The 20,226-nt window shown below is 36.8% G+C and overlaps 1 protein-coding gene across 1 annotated transcript in view; it reads left to right on the forward strand.

Annotated features, from left to right (window-relative positions):
- Positions 1–20,226, forward strand: part of gbe1b (glucan (1,4-alpha-), branching enzyme 1b) — a 185,812-nt gene that overhangs the window by 100,079 nt on the left and 65,507 nt on the right. Inside the window, exons 11-12 of the mRNA XM_065281611.2 lie at positions 10,056–10,166; positions 10,874–11,045. Of these exons, the coding sequence (XP_065137683.1) occupies positions 10,056–10,166; positions 10,874–11,045 (283 nt within the window). The remainder of the gene's footprint in view (positions 1–10,055; positions 10,167–10,873; positions 11,046–20,226) is intronic.

The following is a 20,226-nucleotide window of genomic DNA, read 5'->3' on the forward strand; positions in this document are numbered from 1 at the left end:
ATTAATTTGTCGAGGGTTGAGGTAAGAACACAGTGCTACGTCCTGTAGGGCCCTACAATATGTACCTCTAAGGTACTTATATGAACTCTTTATGTAAAAATACTTTTTAAAAGGATACAGCCCCAGTAACAGCTGGGATGCATATTCCAAAGTGCATCACTTCATATTTTGGAGATCTTTCTTGTCTGATCTAAATTTTCATGCTGATGCATTGAATTAGATATGAATCCAAAACATACTGTTAGGTTTACAGGTAGAAACCGCTGGTCTGCACAATGATTTTCCAAGTTTTTCTTTGTGTAATTAACAGCAGAAAAATGAAGTCATTATTTAGTGATAATCCACACATTCATTTCAGGTGTTATATCAATTGAGCCATGTGTGATTTAGATTAGAAGTCAATAGCAATTTCGTCTTGAGTTCTCGAGTGTCTTGCAGCCTTGGTTCTCACTTGTGTTCCCATAGTACTTTACATTTATCACATGCATTCAAAAAATGTACAGCAATGCACTGATTTAGTGATACGGTTATGGTGTTTTTGTCCTTTCAGAAATATCTGACAGTTGCAATGGAAAGATCGTGGATTTATGTCTAGGAACAGATTATAAAATAATACAGTTCACATTTTATCTCTGAAATTGTTTCAATCCATGGTTGTGTAAAATATGGCCAAGCCCAACTGTTAGATTCAAATTAACTTGTGCTCGGTTCTTCCAACCCATAGTTGGGTCGAACATTTTCTAGGTTAACTTAACCCAACAGTTTTATGCAGCCATGATTCGAAACAACCCAACATTTTTAGAGTGCTATATTTCAGAAAATGCTTTAATACAGATGCGACCCAGATTTGCATCTCTCACAATGAGTGACTCATATAATTGCCCCCCCCCTCTTTTTCTTTGTTGCTATGCAGTCATGTATTACATCAAATCATTTCAGTTTCGGTGTCAATAGGCAGAGGTCACGAGAGAGTTCTCACTCACTGAAAAGAGGGATAGGATTCAAGATCAGACAGAAATTAAACTGTCAGATGATAATTGAGGGGGAGCTGGGTGGTACGTAACGTCAGAAGATAAACAGCAAAAGAGCGTCTCCCATTTGGCCTTTTGCACTTCAGTCATTTGGGGTTGCATTTCTCAGCGCGCTGTATTTTGGGATCCATCCTCATTCATTTGGTTAATTGCTCTCAATTGCCTTACGTATCCAAAGTATATAGATCTTTTTTTTGTAATGGTGTGCAGCCCTGAGCTATCAGACAGTTTGGGTCAAGAGTTCACCTCTCTGTAATGGTGGAAAGAGCCGATCTGTATGCAGTGTAGTCTTGATTCTAGATCTAAGTTAAAGAAATCATGCTTACGAACAAAATGTAAATCAGTAGTGTCTGGGTTAGGGTGCAAGATTACCTCTTTTATCTTTTTCTTAGACTTCCACTGAATAATCTTCATTTTTACACTGGTCCTTTGACTTTTGAGATTTACACAAAGACAATTTTTACAATTTATAATTACATTTTAAATTGCATATACACTGTAAAACGCAAAAGCTGCTCTACTTAAAAAAAAAAACTTAACGTCGAAACAAATTTAGTTTTAGAAACTTACATTTTCTCACTTTTAAAAATTACTTCAATTGGTAACAACTAAAATATTTAAATATTTTCAGCTTAAATTATTTACTTAAATTGAAAAAAAAATACCAATAGGCTTTATGCCCAGCTGCACTACTTCCTGAACTTCAGCCAGCTCCTTGTTTCCTGTCTGCCATTATTGGACAAACTGATTAATCCAGGTGTGTCTGATTATTGTTGTTGTGACTACTGAGGTCAGGCACACCTGGATTAATCAGTTTGTCCAATAATGGCAGACAGGAAACAAGGAGCTGGCTGAAGTTCAGGAAGTAGTGCAGCTGGGCATAAGCCTATTTAAGTCATCTTTTGAGTTGATCCAACTTTTACTTTTACATATTTAATTCTTTACAATCTTATTAACTCTTTCGCTGCGCATTTTTAATAAAAGTTGCCAGCCAGTGCCAGCATTTTTTATGATTTTCACAAAGGTTTAATGCCTTTCAGAACATTTCTTTCTTTAAATATATAAACATATATTTAATATATAAAATATTTGATATAAAATATATCAGAACCTCTGCTTAAAAAAATAATATCCTTTATCCTAATATCTTTATTTGTTATCTTTTTATCATTTCTCAAATATGGGTAGGTTTCTTAAAAAATACAAAATATTGAGCAAAAAGCTGAAATAATAGCATTTTTGTAAAAGTAGAAGTTGGGTAAGAGTGCCACCTAGTGTATAATAATGGAAATATGGATTGCCGTCATTTGCAGGGAAGCATTTTCCCTTAATTTATAAGACAGCAAGTTTTGGATATGGCATGGAAAGAGTTAATGATAACATCCATAACCAGACTCTTTGTTTGTTTGTAATTGATAACAACCGTTCTACACAAACCCTACACTTTAAAAAGATTTGTTCGTTCAACTTATATAAATAGCACCTATTTCATTGCTAAAACAATGTTATTTTGTGTATTTGGTATAATACAATTGTTTTTGCGTGATTTATGGTTCAAAAAACATATTATTTAGCTCCGGATATACTGTCTTCCTGAAATATATTGATTCATGTACAAAACTCATCATGTCCCTGATTGGCCAGCTAATCTGTACGTTTTGATTGGTCTAAATACCCTTGACGTCAGCCGGAAATGTGACGCTCCTTACCATGTTTAAAAGTTTCGCTCACAATGCAATGCTAACAGGAGTTAACTTACAGGCCGTGAGTCTGAAGCGGGAGGAATCCCAATTCCAGGAAGTAAACTGTTGCCTACAATGTGTTTGTTGTAGTCCAAGAAAATAGATTTACAATGGAGACGATAACTTGAATCATCGTTTACTTTGGGGATTGTATCTTTTGCATATTGTTAACATGTACTAATACACACACCAAAGGAAATGTAAAATCGTGAATCTGACCATAGTTGCTCTTTAAGTTAACCCAAAAAATCTTTTTACAGTGTATAGTTTGCAGAACACTGCGGATCCATTGATTTAAATGAAAATGGTCCAGTTTATTTGAAAGTACTTGACTTCAAATTAACCCGGTTATTTCCCTTTAAATGGATTTTGTCCGTTTCTGTCTGTTAAATGCTGTGTCAGAGCTTTCTTTATAGTGTAAGCACAGTTGCTCTTAGGTTGCATGTGGGTCAAACGCTGAAATGCGACACTCAACGAATTTCAACTTTGATCTCTTCTGCCATTGATCTTACAGAACACAGCCAATGATTACCAGACACATTGAATGCCTTATAATTTCATGGGCGTTGATATTGCACAAATCAGACTAAATGATAATGATCTTGCATGTATAATGCATGCATTGAGTTGAGCTTTACATTGAAGGCTTGTAACATGAACAATATTATTTGTGATTTAATGAGTAAATAAATCAAAATATAATCACACATCTGGTTTTTACTTTGGACTTAAAACAGCATGACATGGTTTGTCATTCTGCTTGGCCTTTATTCACCGTCAGTGACCTACGGTCATCACAACCTGATGGCGATTTACATACGACACGTTTTTAAAGTGTCCTCACGCCAAACCCTGTTAAACAAGAGGTTGTTGAGTGCTGTCTTTCAGTCTTCCTCCAAGACTTCTCACTGCAGGTTACAAAACCTCTGCCTTTATTTTTGTCTTTCCATTGATTGTTTGGCTGTGGGCTAATATAAAGGTTTTCCTGTGTGTCAGTCACCTGTCAAACCCAATCTGACCCAACACATGACGGCCTGTCACGCTGAAGGGCTTCCCTAGCCGCTGTCAGTCAGGCAGTGCTGCTTCTGAGAGGTCCATGAGCACCCCATGTGAGGTAAAGATGCCCGGCACTAACAGAGATCGCCGTGAGTGATGTGAGGGATACAAAAAATGTTTCCTTGTTTCTTGTTTGCACTCCGAAAAGTTGCTGATGTGTAAAACTTAGAGTAAACCTGACAGCAGCGTGTTCACTTTTGGATAGAATATTTTTTATGTTTCAGTCTAAGCTGAATTAATAAACTTTAAAAAGTGCTTTTTTGTGCAATAAATGATATTTTATGCTAAATGATCAGGGGGGATAGGGAATGGTTAAATTATGGTAAGACAATGGTTAACAAATATTGTACAATGATTAGTCAAAATATATGTATAGTTGACACTTCCGCATCCACATGCAGTGAGTCTTGAAAGTTTGCGCTGGATGCACAGCTTGTACTTTTTGCTTTAATACGTTTTCGACATGATGTGCGTCTCTATCCTGTTCCCGACGAATCTTCTTGGCATAACGGTGTGAGCTGCGAGTGCTGTCACAGAACTGAAAGTGAGAAGTGAAGTTGGAAGGAGTTTGAGTGAGATTGTGGTGATAAATTGCGATGAGAAAAGCACAAGGATGTGTGTTCGCAGGTAACTCCATTCATGCTAATGACTGAGACGTGGCTCACATAGAGAGCAAGTAGATTGACTGTAGCTTACTTACACAGTGTTGTTGACATTAGCGACTCCGTGAGTGTTGATTAAGCACTGTCAGTAACAGCGCATCTTAAATGAAGCAAGTGCAAAAAAACAGGTTGAAACTTAATAATAGGCCTTTTTTGTTTCCAACATATAGTCTGTGAACTACATAAGCATAGTTGCATAAAGTAACAGTTCACCCAAATATGGAAATTCTGTAATACAGTATATTTTATAATATTGTAAACAAATATTGTTTGAGAAGACATTTATTGGACTCATCTGGATTACTTTAATGATGGATGTTTGTGGTTTGTGGAGCTTCACCGTGTTGGTTCCCATATAAGAAGATAACCAATCAAATTAACCTTAAATTAACTAACTTCTAACTAATAAGTCAACTATTTCTTTAACCTTTAACATATAGATCATTAATCTTAACTGCACACAGTATATGCTGCAAGCTAAAAATATGAAGAGTTTGGTTCCAAAATGCAATTAATCCATTTTGACAAATTTCGGTAAAAGCGTGTTTTCTATACCAAGAAAGTGACAAGATGGAAACCACTATTGTCTGTTACAAACTTTAACATAGCATCTGTCACATAGCTCCATAACTTGATTTTCAAAGATTTATGATAAAAACTAATTATTTTTTCCACAAAATGCAATAAAATCCAAGATTTTATCTATTCAATCAATGTATAAATGTGCATTCATGTTTGCGATTTTTAAATTCATTTAGTTGACTAGTTGTACACACTGATTAAAAAAATAAACATTATTGGCAGGGTTCTAAATTAACACCCGCCAACCCGCCAAATGCGGGTTAAAATTCATTTTGGCGGGTGTTAATAAAAACTTACTAGCCAGTTTGGCCGGTGATGCATGAGGCATTGCATGCAAGATACATAAAGCTTCGTTCTCGGTCATTTATCCCTCTGGCAGGACATTTCCCATGAACACTGTGCCGTAATACGTGATGATGTTTATACGCCAATTGGCTGCGCAGTTTGCAGCGAAACCAGCGCGAGAAACCATGGAGAACGAACGGGCAGAGCAGGCAGGATAGACTAAAAGACAGCGGTGTCGCCACACCCCTTTACTGGGGCAGGTGATCCAGTGTAAATCTTTTGTGCCCATGTGTAAATCTCAAGTTTAAATTTTAGCAGTTAACTAGTGTATTCCTTAACAAAGAAAATAGCGGCAAAAACAGATCTATATGCAATGTAGTTAACCAATTTACGCTTGTAAAGCGACGAAGCAGTCGCACGGACGTGTGCATGCATGTATCCATGTCCACGCGCGTCTTTGCGTTCCTCCGCGCGCGCAACTGCATCCAAAAGGGGACGCCACGCGAATGAGTAATTATGAAAACATGACGAGAAGTAAGTTTCTAAATCATAATGCTAATCTTATTTTTACTCGATCATTATTGGCTTCTGTAGATGGACATCAGAAATGTTTTTGCAAAGCAGGGAAAGGGAAGCAGAAAGGAAAGATGATGAGATTAAGGGAGGTAAGACAAACTACATCCTCACTCTGTCAGGTCTCAAACATTAGAGGAAAAATCTCAGGAAGACCTCTTGTCAAATCTATAGAATTGCATTGTTGCTGAGAAAATCAACAGATGTGTGTGTTATACTGTTCTGTATTTGCAGATATGAAATTAATATTTAGTTTACTAATATTTAACTCTAGGACACTAACTTGCATAACAGTTAGCAGTAACTGTGATTTAGATTATTTAGTATAGCAGTCATAAAATGACTGGTTTCTTAAAATATTCTTGTAAAAATAAGTTATTAATCATTGCTATCATTGTATAATGTAGAAAATATTTCTCTGCTGTCATTATTACCAAACATTTTCTGCCATGTATGCCTCCAAACATGTTAATAATGTTAGGTATGATGAAGATTATACTTAAATATTTTTAAATACATATTAATCTTTCACAGTAACTGTTGCACTGTAGAATAGTGGGTTAAGCAAAGGACATTGTATACTTGCACACAGCAGGCTTTCAAAAAAAGTCAGCAAAAAATGGGGGGCATGTGCCCCAGTAAAGCTTTATGTCTATCGACAGAGAAATGAAGAAATCTTATGTTTCATCACAAAAATGTTGTCATGTTTTGTCAGGATTGTCTCATGCACGCGAAAGAAAAAAAACAAATCATTGTTGCATTCAGTGGCACTCATAATTTCTCTTATTTTCACCGGAAAAAATTTGGCTAGTGGAAATGCTGATTGGCTGGTAACTTTAGAAAGTTACCAGCCACTTTGGCTGGTGGTCAAAAAAGTTAATTTAGAACCCTGATTATTGGCATTAATCAAAACACTTACTCTGTCATATTAGGAACACTGTCATTGCTGCGCGGTTATACTTGACGTCGTCGCTTAATATTTTTCATAGCGATCAGCTGTGATTCTCGTTGACTTTTAGTAAAATTATGGAAAGTTTTTCATAAGATCCCCTGGGGTCAATGTGTTAGCACGAGAGAAGCTAGATTCTGTCGGGAGAACAAGCGATCGTCTTCCAAATGCCTCTTGCGTAAATTATGAGATGTTGATGGCTTACGTTTCTTTCCCGTCACAGAAAACCATCACAGGATTATCAATGCTATTAAAGTATTATTTCGTTTTTGTTTGTTTGTTGATCACGAAGTACATGATAGATGAGGAAAACTAGGACTCCGTGTACTCAACGCACCGCCATTGTTTGTTTACATTGCGTGGAATGGTGCGCTGTAATCTGTGGAGTGGATTTATTGCATTCTGTAGAAAAGGAGGATTGGCGTTTATTGCGTTTTGGGAAAAAATGGAGATAAGATGACAGAATAACACAGCAGATATTGGATTTTGTGTAAAATTAAGAATTTACTTTGAAATACTGACCTGATATAATACTGATTCTGGCAGTAATTCATTTTTTTCAAAAATGGCGTTTATTGCATTTTGGAACCAAACTCTTCATATTTTTATACCTATATACATTGTCCTGCTTATTACATGACTATTTACCTTATAAGAAAGGTAAGGAACATTTAAAGGATTAGTCAAATTTCTTACAGATAATTTACACACCACCATGTCATCCAAAATGTTGATGTCTTTCTTTGTTCAGTCGAGAAGAAATTATGTTTTTTTTTTTTTGGAAAACATTCCAGGATTTTTCTCATTTTAATGGACTTTAATGGACCCCAACACTTAACATTTAACTCAACCCTTAACAGTTTTTTTCAACTGAGTATCAAGGGACTATAAACGATCCCAAACGAGGCATAAGGGTCTTATCTAGTGAAACGATTGTCATTTTTGACAAGAAAAAAATGCACTTTTAAACCACAACTTCTCGTCTATCTCCGGTCCTGTGAATCGCCAGTGCGACCTCACGCAATACGTCATGACGTCAAGAGGTCACGCATGACGTATCGAAACTAAGCCCCAGTGTTTATAAGTGTGGAGAAAGAGGACCGTTCCGACGTTGTTGTATGTGGAATGATACTAATTAATGTCTTTGTGTCAGTTTATTGTTTAAAATGTTCAGTAAATGTGCGTTTCATATATGTAACACGTGACCTTGCCATGTCATAACGCAATTGCGTGAGGTCGCGCCGGCGCGTCACAGGACGATAGACGACAAGTTGTGGTTTAAAGTGCATATTTTTTATTTTATTTTCCAAAATAACAATCGTTTTGCTAGATAAGACCCTTATGCCTCATTCGGGATCATTTAGAGTCCTTTGAAACTCCATTTCTTTTTTATAGAAAATTGACTAATCCTTTAAATATTGATTTTAAAATTTCTAAATTTTCTAAAATATATTTTTTTAAATAGGCTCATTTTCCAGCTTCCATAGTTAAACATTTTTTTTTTTCGTTTTTGAATTAATTCAGCTGATCTCCAGGTCTGGCGCTATCACTTTTAGCATAGTTTAGCATAATCCACTGAATGTGATTAGACCATTAGCATTAGGCCATTAGCATGTCTGCAACAGGCGCAATGATATCAATAAAGAGTATAGAAGCACAAGAGAGGAAACTCAATAGAACGTTCCATTGCATCACCAGCGCCAAGCAGCAGCCCCACTAATCCGCCATTTTGGAATAAAAGCGAATCGGGAGTCAACTAGAAGTAATGGCAATATCAGCTATTTTGTACATTAAAAGATCAAATTCAAACTGAATGATGATTACACAGAATAACATACAATTAGACCAGTGATCATTAATCCCTTTTTACAGATTATTTTCAGATATTTAGACAAGTCTTCCACTTTTATATAGGCTAATTTTACGTACAAACATACCGACTCATCAACACATAATATTTTGGCTCCATATATATACACATATACACACATATGCATCTGAATTTCTCGAAATGGATTAAGTTAAAAAAAAAACACAGCCACTGTCCAAAAGTGGCAATTATAGGATAACAGACAGAGCAATGCATAATGTTCTATAAGATTATCATGTTTGTAGCGGGATCCAGGGGATTAATATGTACAGAATATATTTCATACCTAGTGGAGTTGGTAACTAATAATAATAGTAAATGTGTAAAGAAGCATAAAATAGAATTACATAATAAAGCAAGAAAAAACTACCTCAAATGTGTATCTATTTAATGATTGGATTCCACAACTGATAACAACAACAAATCAACACATACATACAAGACAATACAGAGTTTCGTGTAGGTGTAGCAAGTGAACAAAATTTTAATTTAAGAAACTTACTATTGCGCTTCTGGTTTGGCTGTGAGATTCGCTGAGAATGAATTGAGAATGAATTGAGAATGAATTGGCTGTGAGAATTTTCATTCCAAAATGGCGGCCGCGCTACTGAAGCGCCACCTAGTGAATGATGCCAAAAACGAAGGAGATTTTCCCTCTTGTACTTCTATACTCTTTGATATCAAGCAGCGCCCGAAAATAGTACCCTGCTTTCAGGCACTGCATAATATCATTGCACCTGCTGCAGCCATATCACAGCAGCAAAGTCCTTGATTATTACGCCAGAATGAAAGTATAGTTCCTTACCATATCTGCCTAGAAAATCACAACTTTTAGTACACGATGTAACTACAGAAGAGTCAAGTTTTAAATAGGAATAGGAAAAATATTGAAACTCTTTGGTTATTTTTTAGCATGATAATGGTCTAATCAGATTCAATGGATTATCGCCAGACCTGGAGATCAGCTGAATGGATTCCAAAACGGTAAAAATCAAATGTTAACTCTAGGGGAGCTGGAAAATGAGCATATTTAAAAAAAGTGGAGTGCTCCCTTTAACCCAACGACTGGGTTTGTTTCTTTTTTACCCAATTTTTACGGTGTGTGCATTATACATCCTATATTTACACACATGCGTATATGTTTCACCCATTTACATTAGTAGAAACATGGCCATGATACATTCGATCAAAAACACATTTGATGGTGAAGTGCTGTGGAGGCTGCTGTGAAATTGTCAATGTTGCTGTTTCCTTCTTTCAGTTGTTTTCCTGAACATTCCATTTATTCTTCACATCCGTTTACAGATCCTGAAGGAATTGAAGGATGAAGATTGGGACATGGGAAACATTGTGCACACCATGACCAACAGGCGGTACGGAGAGAAATGCATAGCTTACGCCGAAAGCCACGACCAGGTACTGCCACATCGAGAACTTCCATTCTGTGCTTAAAGTTCAGTAAAATGAAATGAAAATTAGTGTCACCGCAGGCTGTAGTTCTTTTGGGACGACAGATATATGAGAAATCAACACATCCATCCTGTCTGTACACATTATAACTCAACTTGAACTAGCTGTTGTCTTATTTTTAAATTTTGGTTTGGGCATAATTTTTTTATTTATGCCACTCACTCAATATGAGAATATAAGACCAGAGTTGAAACACAGAGTTTAACATAGCAAAAAGGTTTCTATTTAACAAAAATGTGTAGCTTTTGCAAAAATGTTAATGTATGTTGAAGCCGGATTTGGGCACCATTGAGATATGGTGCTTACAGTATGTGGGTCATGTGAGTTCGAATCTGGCTTACAACTTATTTCAGTCAGGTTCGGCCCTTATCTTCACATCATTTTCTGTTCTCTCTCATATTCCTGTCTAAAAATCCGATAAAAATTTAAATATGTTTGTGGATGCAGTTTAATTTACCAACTAATTCGTTGTTATACTGTTATTCATCCTCAAGGCAATTAGCATGTTAAAGTACATAAAGACTTTGTATTGTAAAACACGGTATTACATTTCCTGACAATAGCTCACCATTTTCCCAATAAGATCAACCCTCAAAAGGGATTTATCAAGCCCTTGCCCCATGTTTGCTAAAACAGTTTATCTGCTCGTTCAGGCTCTGGTGGGAGACAAGACGCTGGCCTTCTGGTTGATGGACAAGGAGATGTACACCAGCATGAGCTCTCTGATTCCAATGAACCCTGTTATTGATCGGGGCATTCAACTTCACAAGATGATCCGACTGCTAACCCACGGCTTGGGAGGGGAGGGCTACCTAAACTTTATAGGTGAGTCCTTGCAGATGCATTGATTTAGAAAACTACTCAACATTTAGACTTCACCAACAGGCTATTGGTGTTTTTTTATTATTTCATAACCCTTAGAATTTTCCCTGTGTTTAAAGAAGGACGGTGAACCCAGAAATAAACATATGTTCATGATTTAGATTATAAATCATCATTCACATGTAGGGTTGCAAAGGGGAACATCATCTGGGGAATTTTTGAAATATTCCAAAGTAAAAACTTATCAGGGAATGTACTGTATGAAAAATTATTTGGAAATTTGGGGAAATGTAAATAAACTATATCATATACAAATATAAATAAACATTTTGTTTAGTCATAGGCAGAAATGCATGCAAGGTAATACAAATTTTAAAGAATTCTCTTCTGAATTCTGTTATCAAATAAATGCAGGATTGATGAGCATAAGAGACGTCTTATAAAAACATAAAAAATAGTTATGTGTCCAAACTTTTGGGTGGTACAGTAATTCTGTATGATAAAAGAAAACTGGCTGAAAGAATGTAGAAGGACATAACAGCTTGAGCTAGCAAGAATCATACATTTTCAATGAAAAAGTGCCAGCTTACATTTACTGTAGATATCTGATTTACTGGCTAGCTAGCAACTGTATAAACAGATTTGGATGTTTACTAGTTAAACTATAATACCATATATCAAATATATTTATCCAAGTTTTAGCATCAAAACTTACTAGACATAATGTAGTCATTGGGCTCAAATGCAGCAAGTATGGCTTCTTAAATAGTCAAGGCCTGGAAATCGAAGGAATCCCCCCTTGGGGGGGGGGGGGGGTATATTTAGGATTTTTATTTCAGGGGGAGTGAGTGTAAGTGTGTGGCAGAGGTTTTAAACAAAATTATGCTGCAAGATAATTTAAGTTCCCTGTTATAGGTAATTTATAGGAAAATATCTACAATATTTTCAAATTCTCCGTTTATTCCCATTAATTCCTGTTAATTCCCATATAATCACGTGAATTCCCATGAAACACACCAGCCTTGAAAATTCCTGGAATTTTGCTACCCTTTTCACGTGTATTTCCAAACCTTAATGAATATCTTTCGTCTTCAGAACACTTAAAGCAAAGATTGAGTCTCAGTCTCCATTTACTTCACTTAGTTAAGTCATACAGGTTTGCAAAAACATAATTTTGAGTAATTAAAGACACAAAGTTTCACTTTTAAGTAAACTGTCCCCTTAAGACTGTTGGGTCCAATGTAGTTGTTGCGACACTTGGAGATAGATTTACTAAACAGGGCTAATTAGCATGAGAGCGCAATTTCAAAAAAGCGCTGATGGGAATGGACATTTCTGCAGGTGATTTACTGACAAGGAACGCATTGAATAACAAAGGTGCAAAAAATCTCATTTCCATAATAACCAATGCAATCTACCAATAGCAGCGCAAATTAGCATAGGGTTTAAGACATGCTTTTTTAGGCATTAAATAATGGCACAAATACCAGTAAGCTGACTAACGCAAATCATATTAAATTGTTTTGCTTGATTCATTTAAAGACTTACTTCCATAAATTTTGTGTCTTAAAGGGAAACTCCTACGAATGCATATAAAGTCCACATCTTTTCTGTGCAAATTTTCTACTTTGTGTCTTTAGTAAATCCTAACAGTAGTTTTTTTTTATGGCAAAAAAGGCATTCACACTGGTGCAATCTGTAAGTAAATCTGGCCCTTGTTCTGTAAGATTATTTTAAAATAATAAAATGTGAGTGTTGAAGATTTAGGGGCTTATGCCTGCGGCTTACATATGTGTTCAACTGTTTCCAATGGAAGTACAATGCTTTTCAAAAACGTCGTTCAGCGTTTTTCTGTGTTTGGCGCTGAGCGCCCAGAGTTGAAAAATGTTCAACTTTGTGTGAACGATCAGCTTGTCAATGTCACTTTTCACTCGTCCATCTGGTCACAGTGGTGGATGGGTGGGACAATACAACTGATAAACAAAACAGAAGTATCATGGCAACCAAAGCGGTCAGCTGTAGAAACGTTGGCAAGTGCCCACTGTTGATGACCGACTGCCATTTCAGCCGCGTTTAAACGCTTTTGTGTAAACACCCCCTAACACTGATTTAAAGTCCCCATAAACAGGAATTCACAAAAGACTTCACTTCCATGTCGGGACGTATTTTCGAGTAAAACTGAATATCACGCAATGAAAATAGTGGCTGTTGCTTGTGTTTTCACTGTGCCTTGATTGGATGTAGAAAAGTAGGCGTTTCATTCGTAATTGAAATTGACAGCAGACCGACAGTTGGAGGGGGCGGAGTTAATGGATGCTCACGTCCAAGGCATCTAACTAATGTCATCTGTGAATGATCACCACAAGTGGGCGTGGAAGTACATTTTCAGTCCGTGACGTCCCCCATGGGATTGTGAAAAGCTTTTTTGAAGCTTAAAGTAGGCGGTGCCTGCCGTCGCCATCTTGACCGCGCGTCACCGCACATCACTTGCGGATAACCGAAAATAGGTAAAGAGGAGGGACGTGGGTGAAGCTGAGGTGACTGGTTGCTGACACCACGCCCTCCTAGCTCGATTCTTCATTAGTATTGGCTTCATCCGAGAATTAAATTTGAATTTTTTGAATAAAAAAAAAGACTTAAATAGATAAAGTTTTAAAATAAACACTAATAATAATAAGCAATATTACATGTAAGAATTGTCGTTTTGAGTTCAATGGGACTTTACAATGCATTGACATACAGGTACTTACCTGTCCTGGAAAGTTTATAAAGCATTGTCCTCCATTTCATTAGAAATAAAATCTCAACAAAAGGTTAATTTTCATTTACATCTATTCATTTAACAGTAGCTTTTATCCACAGTGACTTACAAATAAGGAAGCTTTTAGCATTTATCTTAAAATCCGACAATGCCACATTTTAATCCCTGTTGCTAAAACACACTGCTTCATGGTAGATAATTCGACTCTTAGTGTTTCATTAACTCATCATCTTAGCTTTAGTGTCATATGAAGTGCTTATTATCACTAAACTAGTTGAATCTGTACCAGGCCCAACAGCGTATGAGCCCCACCTGCTGACCAGGTGGGCCACACAAAACAGACTTCTTCATTTTAATAAACCCTGTTCAGTTTAACAGAGGCAATCCAGGCAGATTTCCAGCCAATGGTTTATTTATATCGCACGCACACTGGCTGGACCCCACAAATGACCAGTGTGCTGGTGAACATATGGACAGATTCAAACATCATGCACACAGGAGGGCTGTTATTGTTTACTGCAGCAGTTGAACTGCCAATACCACTAACAGTAATGACAGCTATGAATGTGGCCCGGTCTTCAGCGATAGCACATATCTGTTAAAGCTTTTCTCTGTTGGCTGAAATGACCTGCCTAATGGTGTTGTGACCCAGATGAATATTTATTATTTATTCTGTTAAGCTTCTGAAAGCCAAAGGCTAGAAGAACACAGTGCACGTGTTTGCTTGCGTACTTGGTTAGTCATACTGGTAATGTATGTTGTTAATAATGTAATTCTGCTCTCATGACATAAATAGATGGATTATCAGAAGTTACGTTTCGTGTTTAAAATTTGATACAAATATCAGTTCTGTTTAATGATGTCTCATCTGACTGCATGCAGGGGTCAGAGGTCAGGTTGAGAAATCTAGCTGTAAAATGTCAGCATTGAAACACATTTGTATTATTCCATATATGAACATGTACAGTAGTATGCTATTTTATTAAATGTATCGTTTTTCAAAATACATTTTAAATGAATCATGAAAATGGTTATGCATCAAGCACCTGTGCAATACACCAACCTCGGATTATATTCTTGCATAATACAAAGAAAAATCCACTTTGTTATTGAATAATTCATGAATCAAAGCGATTCAGTATCCATCAGTGGTTTTCAGGGTCTGTTTGTCAATGCCAAAGCAAAGGGGGGGAAATGGTAAATACAGGACGACGCGTCATGTCACTGGATCAATGGCCGTGGAGTCATTTAGCCACTGCAATGCAAGAACAAATTGTTTGAGCAAGCAAATCAATTTGAGCTGCCCTCAACTTGGCCAAACCGCCCATTTACTCTGCAGAGGCATAAACAAGTTGCAAGCTAAAAGGCCACAGAAAAAGTTGCCCATGTTTCGCAATGCAAAGCAAAGATAAGCACGATGAGCCAGAGCGTCAACTCGTACGCTATTTCATACGCTGGAAATGTACTTCCCTGTGAATGCACGTTGGTCGCTATCGGAGGCTAGTTATTTTAGTTTGCAATGTTTGAAATATTTTTTTTTTCTTACAAAATACCATCGATTTCCCACAGAAGGCCTTTATTAACCCCCTGGAGCCGTGTGGATTAATCAAATACGTTTATATAATATTTACTTGCTTAAGACATTTTTTTGTTTAAATTTCATTTAATTTCATAACAAAAAAATGCTAACAAACGAATATGCTAATGAACACACATTTATTTTAAAAAGTACAATATTATATATATATTATATTATTTTTTATATATATATATATATAATTATTATTATATTTTACTTTTTAAAATAAATGTGTGTTCATAAGCATATTCGTTTGTTAGCATTTCTTTTTAACCGCTTCAGACCCTGCATCCACTGGAATGGACATCACATGTTTTGTGGTTCAAACCAATAAAAATGCTGATCAACCAATCAAATTAAGGCACACTGGTTAAACACCTGAAAAATCCGCTCTGAAGGGGTTAATGCCCATCTGTTGGACATATTCAATAACAATCTTACTCAGGTATTTTCTTATTTCCCAAACACCATGCAGATAAATGGGTACAGATTAAAGGACTCATTTATAACTGCTATGTGGTTACGTTTATAGTCAACTCTTTTGTGAATGAACATTATGGACACACTGTTTACACAACATCAATTTCATTTAAACCTTTTGTGCATTTTTGCCATTCATTTACACAGTTTTAAAGTGGACATGTTTAAAACAGTACTGTTATTGTCTCAGTGTTAAAGTGCATGATGTCATGCACATGTGTATTGCATGGTCAGACATTGTGTGACATCTCCAACGCTGGCATGGCATGCAAAATACAGCATTTTTAGTTATTTTCACATATACATATGAATAGGTATTGTTTGACAACAGTGTCTTTTATATGCAAAAAAAAAAAAAAACTAGTACCATGTAAACCTTTAGTTTAAAGGGGACATATTATAAAAATCTGACATTTTCCATGTTTAAGTGCTATAACTGGATCCCAAGTGCTTCTATCAACCTAGAAAATGTGAAAAAGATCAACCCAGTAACTTAGTTTTGGTAAACAATTCTCTGCAAGCATGTGAAAAAATAGGTAATTGAAATTTGGCTCCCCTTGTGATGTCAGAAGGGGACTATCAAACCACCGCACTGCCATTTAGTGCAGAGATCAGCTCATTTGCCTTTTAAAGGACAAACAAAAAAACTGCACATTTTAGCTCACAACTACTAAGTGTCGATTTTAACATGATATAATAAATTATCTATGTGGTATTTTGAGCTAAAACTTCATATGTACTCTGGAGACACCAAAGATTTATTTGACATTTTGAAAAAGTCCCATTTAATAAAGCTGACAGCAGTTAATGACAACCAGATGTTACTAATTTTCAACAATATCTTTTTTTTAAACTAAAGTTTATTTAATGAAGCTTGCATTATATATTGGAATGTATTGCATTGCATGCAGACAAATCCAGACGAGAAAATGCTGGATCAAGGGAACAACGTGCAGTACAGGTGGTGCAACACAAAGTTTTTATCACTCAGCCATTTGCTGTGTAACTGCACAAACAATTCCTAAACAAAATGACTGTTGACCTGTTTTGATATGGATCATCATACAAACAAAGAGTAACCTCATTGTCTTTATAGATGTATTAAATGTTAACAGCATCCCACATTAGCTATTAGAGTCTGCTTGCATTCAGCTCTAAATGTGCTCGGTGTTTATGTTAGATGAAAGGTGAAGATACTAAACCGATTGAAAGCGAGTGTGTATGTGATTCAGCTATAGGTCATCCGAGCTTTAATCCTGAATCACATTTTAAAAAGATCATCTCATCTAGTGCTGTGTTTGCATATGCTAATAGATGCTCGGGTTTTCCGGGCGACCTTGTTCCAAGGGCGCCTCTCGACTGTGGTTACGTTGTAAATTGAAAGACCTGCAGGCCTGAAAGACTGCCGTCGGCTTTTATTATAAAGAGACGCTGTTGTCTGTACTTGATAATAAGTTGTCAAGTTCACTAAATATGTTCTTAAGTTATGACTCTTTATTTATGTCACGCTTTTTTATTAGTTTCTGTAGGTCGTATTCTTGAAAATAATAGTTTTTTTTTCGAAAATGAATGTGACCTTAGGCTATGAATGCATTTTATATTGTTGTTTTTTTTGACATTTTTATTCATAGTATAGTCGGGATCATTGCCCAAACAAGGGAAGGGGAGGTGCATTTATTTTTTTATTTTTTTAAGGGGATTTGAGACAGAAGTTAGCGATACTTTACAAGGGGTTCACAATGATTCACATATCGACAACAAAATTGCATTGGGTTTTGGGTGTGTAGTAGAGGTCTTCTCAGGTCCAAAGAAATGTACGTGACCCAAAATGAAACATCACTTTTTACCCAAACCCAAAGTGCATAAATCTTTCTTTATTTTTAAGAAAAACCAAACCCGAGACAAACCCAACAAAATTAGACCCGAGTCCGGCCCGACCCAGATTATTATTATTATTATTTTAAACAATTTGGCCCGCTGCTCCATTTATTTTCATTTGTTATCTGACGAAGACACCAAGGGAACCGCTATGGAGAGCATTCAAAATTGATTGACAGCTCTGGCTCAATGAAAATTAACCTGCCAGCCACAGAGAGAGTGGTTGGAAAAGGACTCGATGCACACACACGAGATAGTTCGGGTCCGTTCGGCAAAAACACATTTATTTTAAATTACCTGAGGTCGGACCTAAGGTTTTCAGATCTAAGTGGACCCTTTAAGAACTCTTATGTTCGGTAGAGGCGGCAAGCGCAGGTGAATTACATGTAAAGTCAATGCAAAGACGCGATTACACGCGTTCCGCATGAATTGAACGTTGCCGCGGGAAACACGCAGTTGAAAAATCTGAACTTCGGCGGATTTCCGCGCCGTGTTAACCATTCAGGACATTGCTGTAATAGTGACGTGATTACAGGAAGCGAGCGGAGTGGCAGAGTCTTCGCGAAGTCGCAGAAGCCCCTCCCATGACGCGAATTTCCGCGGGAATTTCTCGAATGACTAGAATTTCACGCGTGGCTTTCACGTGAAAATAAAGCGAGTGAACTCAAATGTTCAAGCGTCCAACTATGCGTGAATAGCGTGTTTTTGCCGCCCCTACCGCGGTTGGTGTAAACGCAACACAATGTGTTGTACAATAACTAGGTTTGGGTGCCAAACTTTTAAGGTAACTGAATTATTTAAGAAAACCGAATTACTCAGGATAGTTTGCGGAATCATCACAAGCATCATCATATCCAGATTTTCAAATAGTTGTATCTCTGACAAATAATTTCCTCTTCTAATAAACCATACATCAATGCTTATTTATTCAGCTTTCTGGTGATATATATATATATAAACTTATGACTGGTTTTGTGGTCCAGGGTCACATATGGTATAGTACTAGATACTATAGAAGAGGTTAGGCAGTCACAGCATGTACATTATAACCGATACTCCTCTGCTCCTAGGCTTATTATGCTTACTTGCTGTAGCTGAATTCGGCTACCACAGTTATAATATGAAGTCGCCTTTCCCCGATTCTATTAAGTGCCTAAGTACATTGTACTTCTATATCACTTTGTATCTCAGGCCATTTCTCAACTCTGTGTCCAATGTTTAAATTATTCTCTGACTTTGAAGGCCCTCACCATGACGAAGCAAACACTAAGCTTTAGTTTTAACTGTATTACACACCCTATTCCCAGCCGTTCAGTTTCTATATGTGTGCGTGCGTGCGTGCGTGCGTGCGTGCGTGTGTGTGTGTGTGTGTGTGTGTGTGTGTGTGTGTGAAAATTGGAGAAGTGGACATTGCCAGGATGCGACTCGTGCAATAAAACAACACTGCAGCTCAGACAGGTTTATGGTTTCAAGGCATCCAACTTTTTAAAGGACCACATTTATTGAACCAATATTCATCCTTTGTGTTTTTCATGTCTCAAGCCTTACACTTGAAAGATTTTACCTTTTAAAATAGCAAGATACTGTTAATTTTTTGTCGTAATGTATTAAAATACTTTTAAACAGTATATCTTTCTCCTAACTTTTCTATTACATTTTTTATTAAATTTAATGTATAGAATTTTGTTTTTATTAAATTCAGTACAACAAATACCAGCATGATGTTAACTATGAATGTCATTTTGTAGTTATGTACAGTTAATGCACTTTTTTTCAAACAGTAATGTTTTAAATTAGGTTACTAATGCCAAATTCAGACTGCACAATTTTAGCCCTGATTTTGACTCGCCGACAGGTTTTGAGAAATCACAGACAAATGCCCGAAATCACAGGCAAACCATTGCTCGTGCACGCGAGTGACAATGACACAGTGTGAATTATCAAAGACGTGATCTGAGAGAATCGCCGAAGAGCCGCCCACACCTGTGAGATATCTGGCATGCTAAATATCTGGACCTGTCTGTGATTAAAAATCATGCCGTGTGAAATGTGTTCTGACTGAAAATAACATCATTGATGACCTACAGCCAATAAGAGAGCGAAATACAGGGCAGCTGAAAGTTCAGAGAGGAGTTCTGAAGGTATTCATGAATATCAGCTGACGTCACTCACTTGTCGTCCGCCATTTTGAGTACCTGAAGTGATCGCAAAAGAACTAGAAGCTATGCATTCAATGCGCTGTGAGCATCAAAATCACTATTTTAACAACACTAAGAAGGCTCAACACAACATGATACTTTGCTCAAAGTATCGCCTGTGTCTCTACACATGAACTCGAGCATTGAGAACATTGTTTGTGAACACAGAGTTAACTAAAAAGAAGGTTTTGAACAACTGACTTTGGATGATTTGGCGTCCGCTCGCCGCCTTCTTCCCAGTCAAGATGTATCGATCTCCAATTGCAACGTAAGGAGGGAGGAGCGGAC

Source organism: Paramisgurnus dabryanus, chromosome 8 (assembly GCF_030506205.2).
Source record: "Paramisgurnus dabryanus chromosome 8, PD_genome_1.1, whole genome shotgun sequence".
Classification (NCBI taxonomy): Eukaryota; Metazoa; Chordata; class Actinopteri; order Cypriniformes; family Cobitidae; genus Paramisgurnus; species Paramisgurnus dabryanus.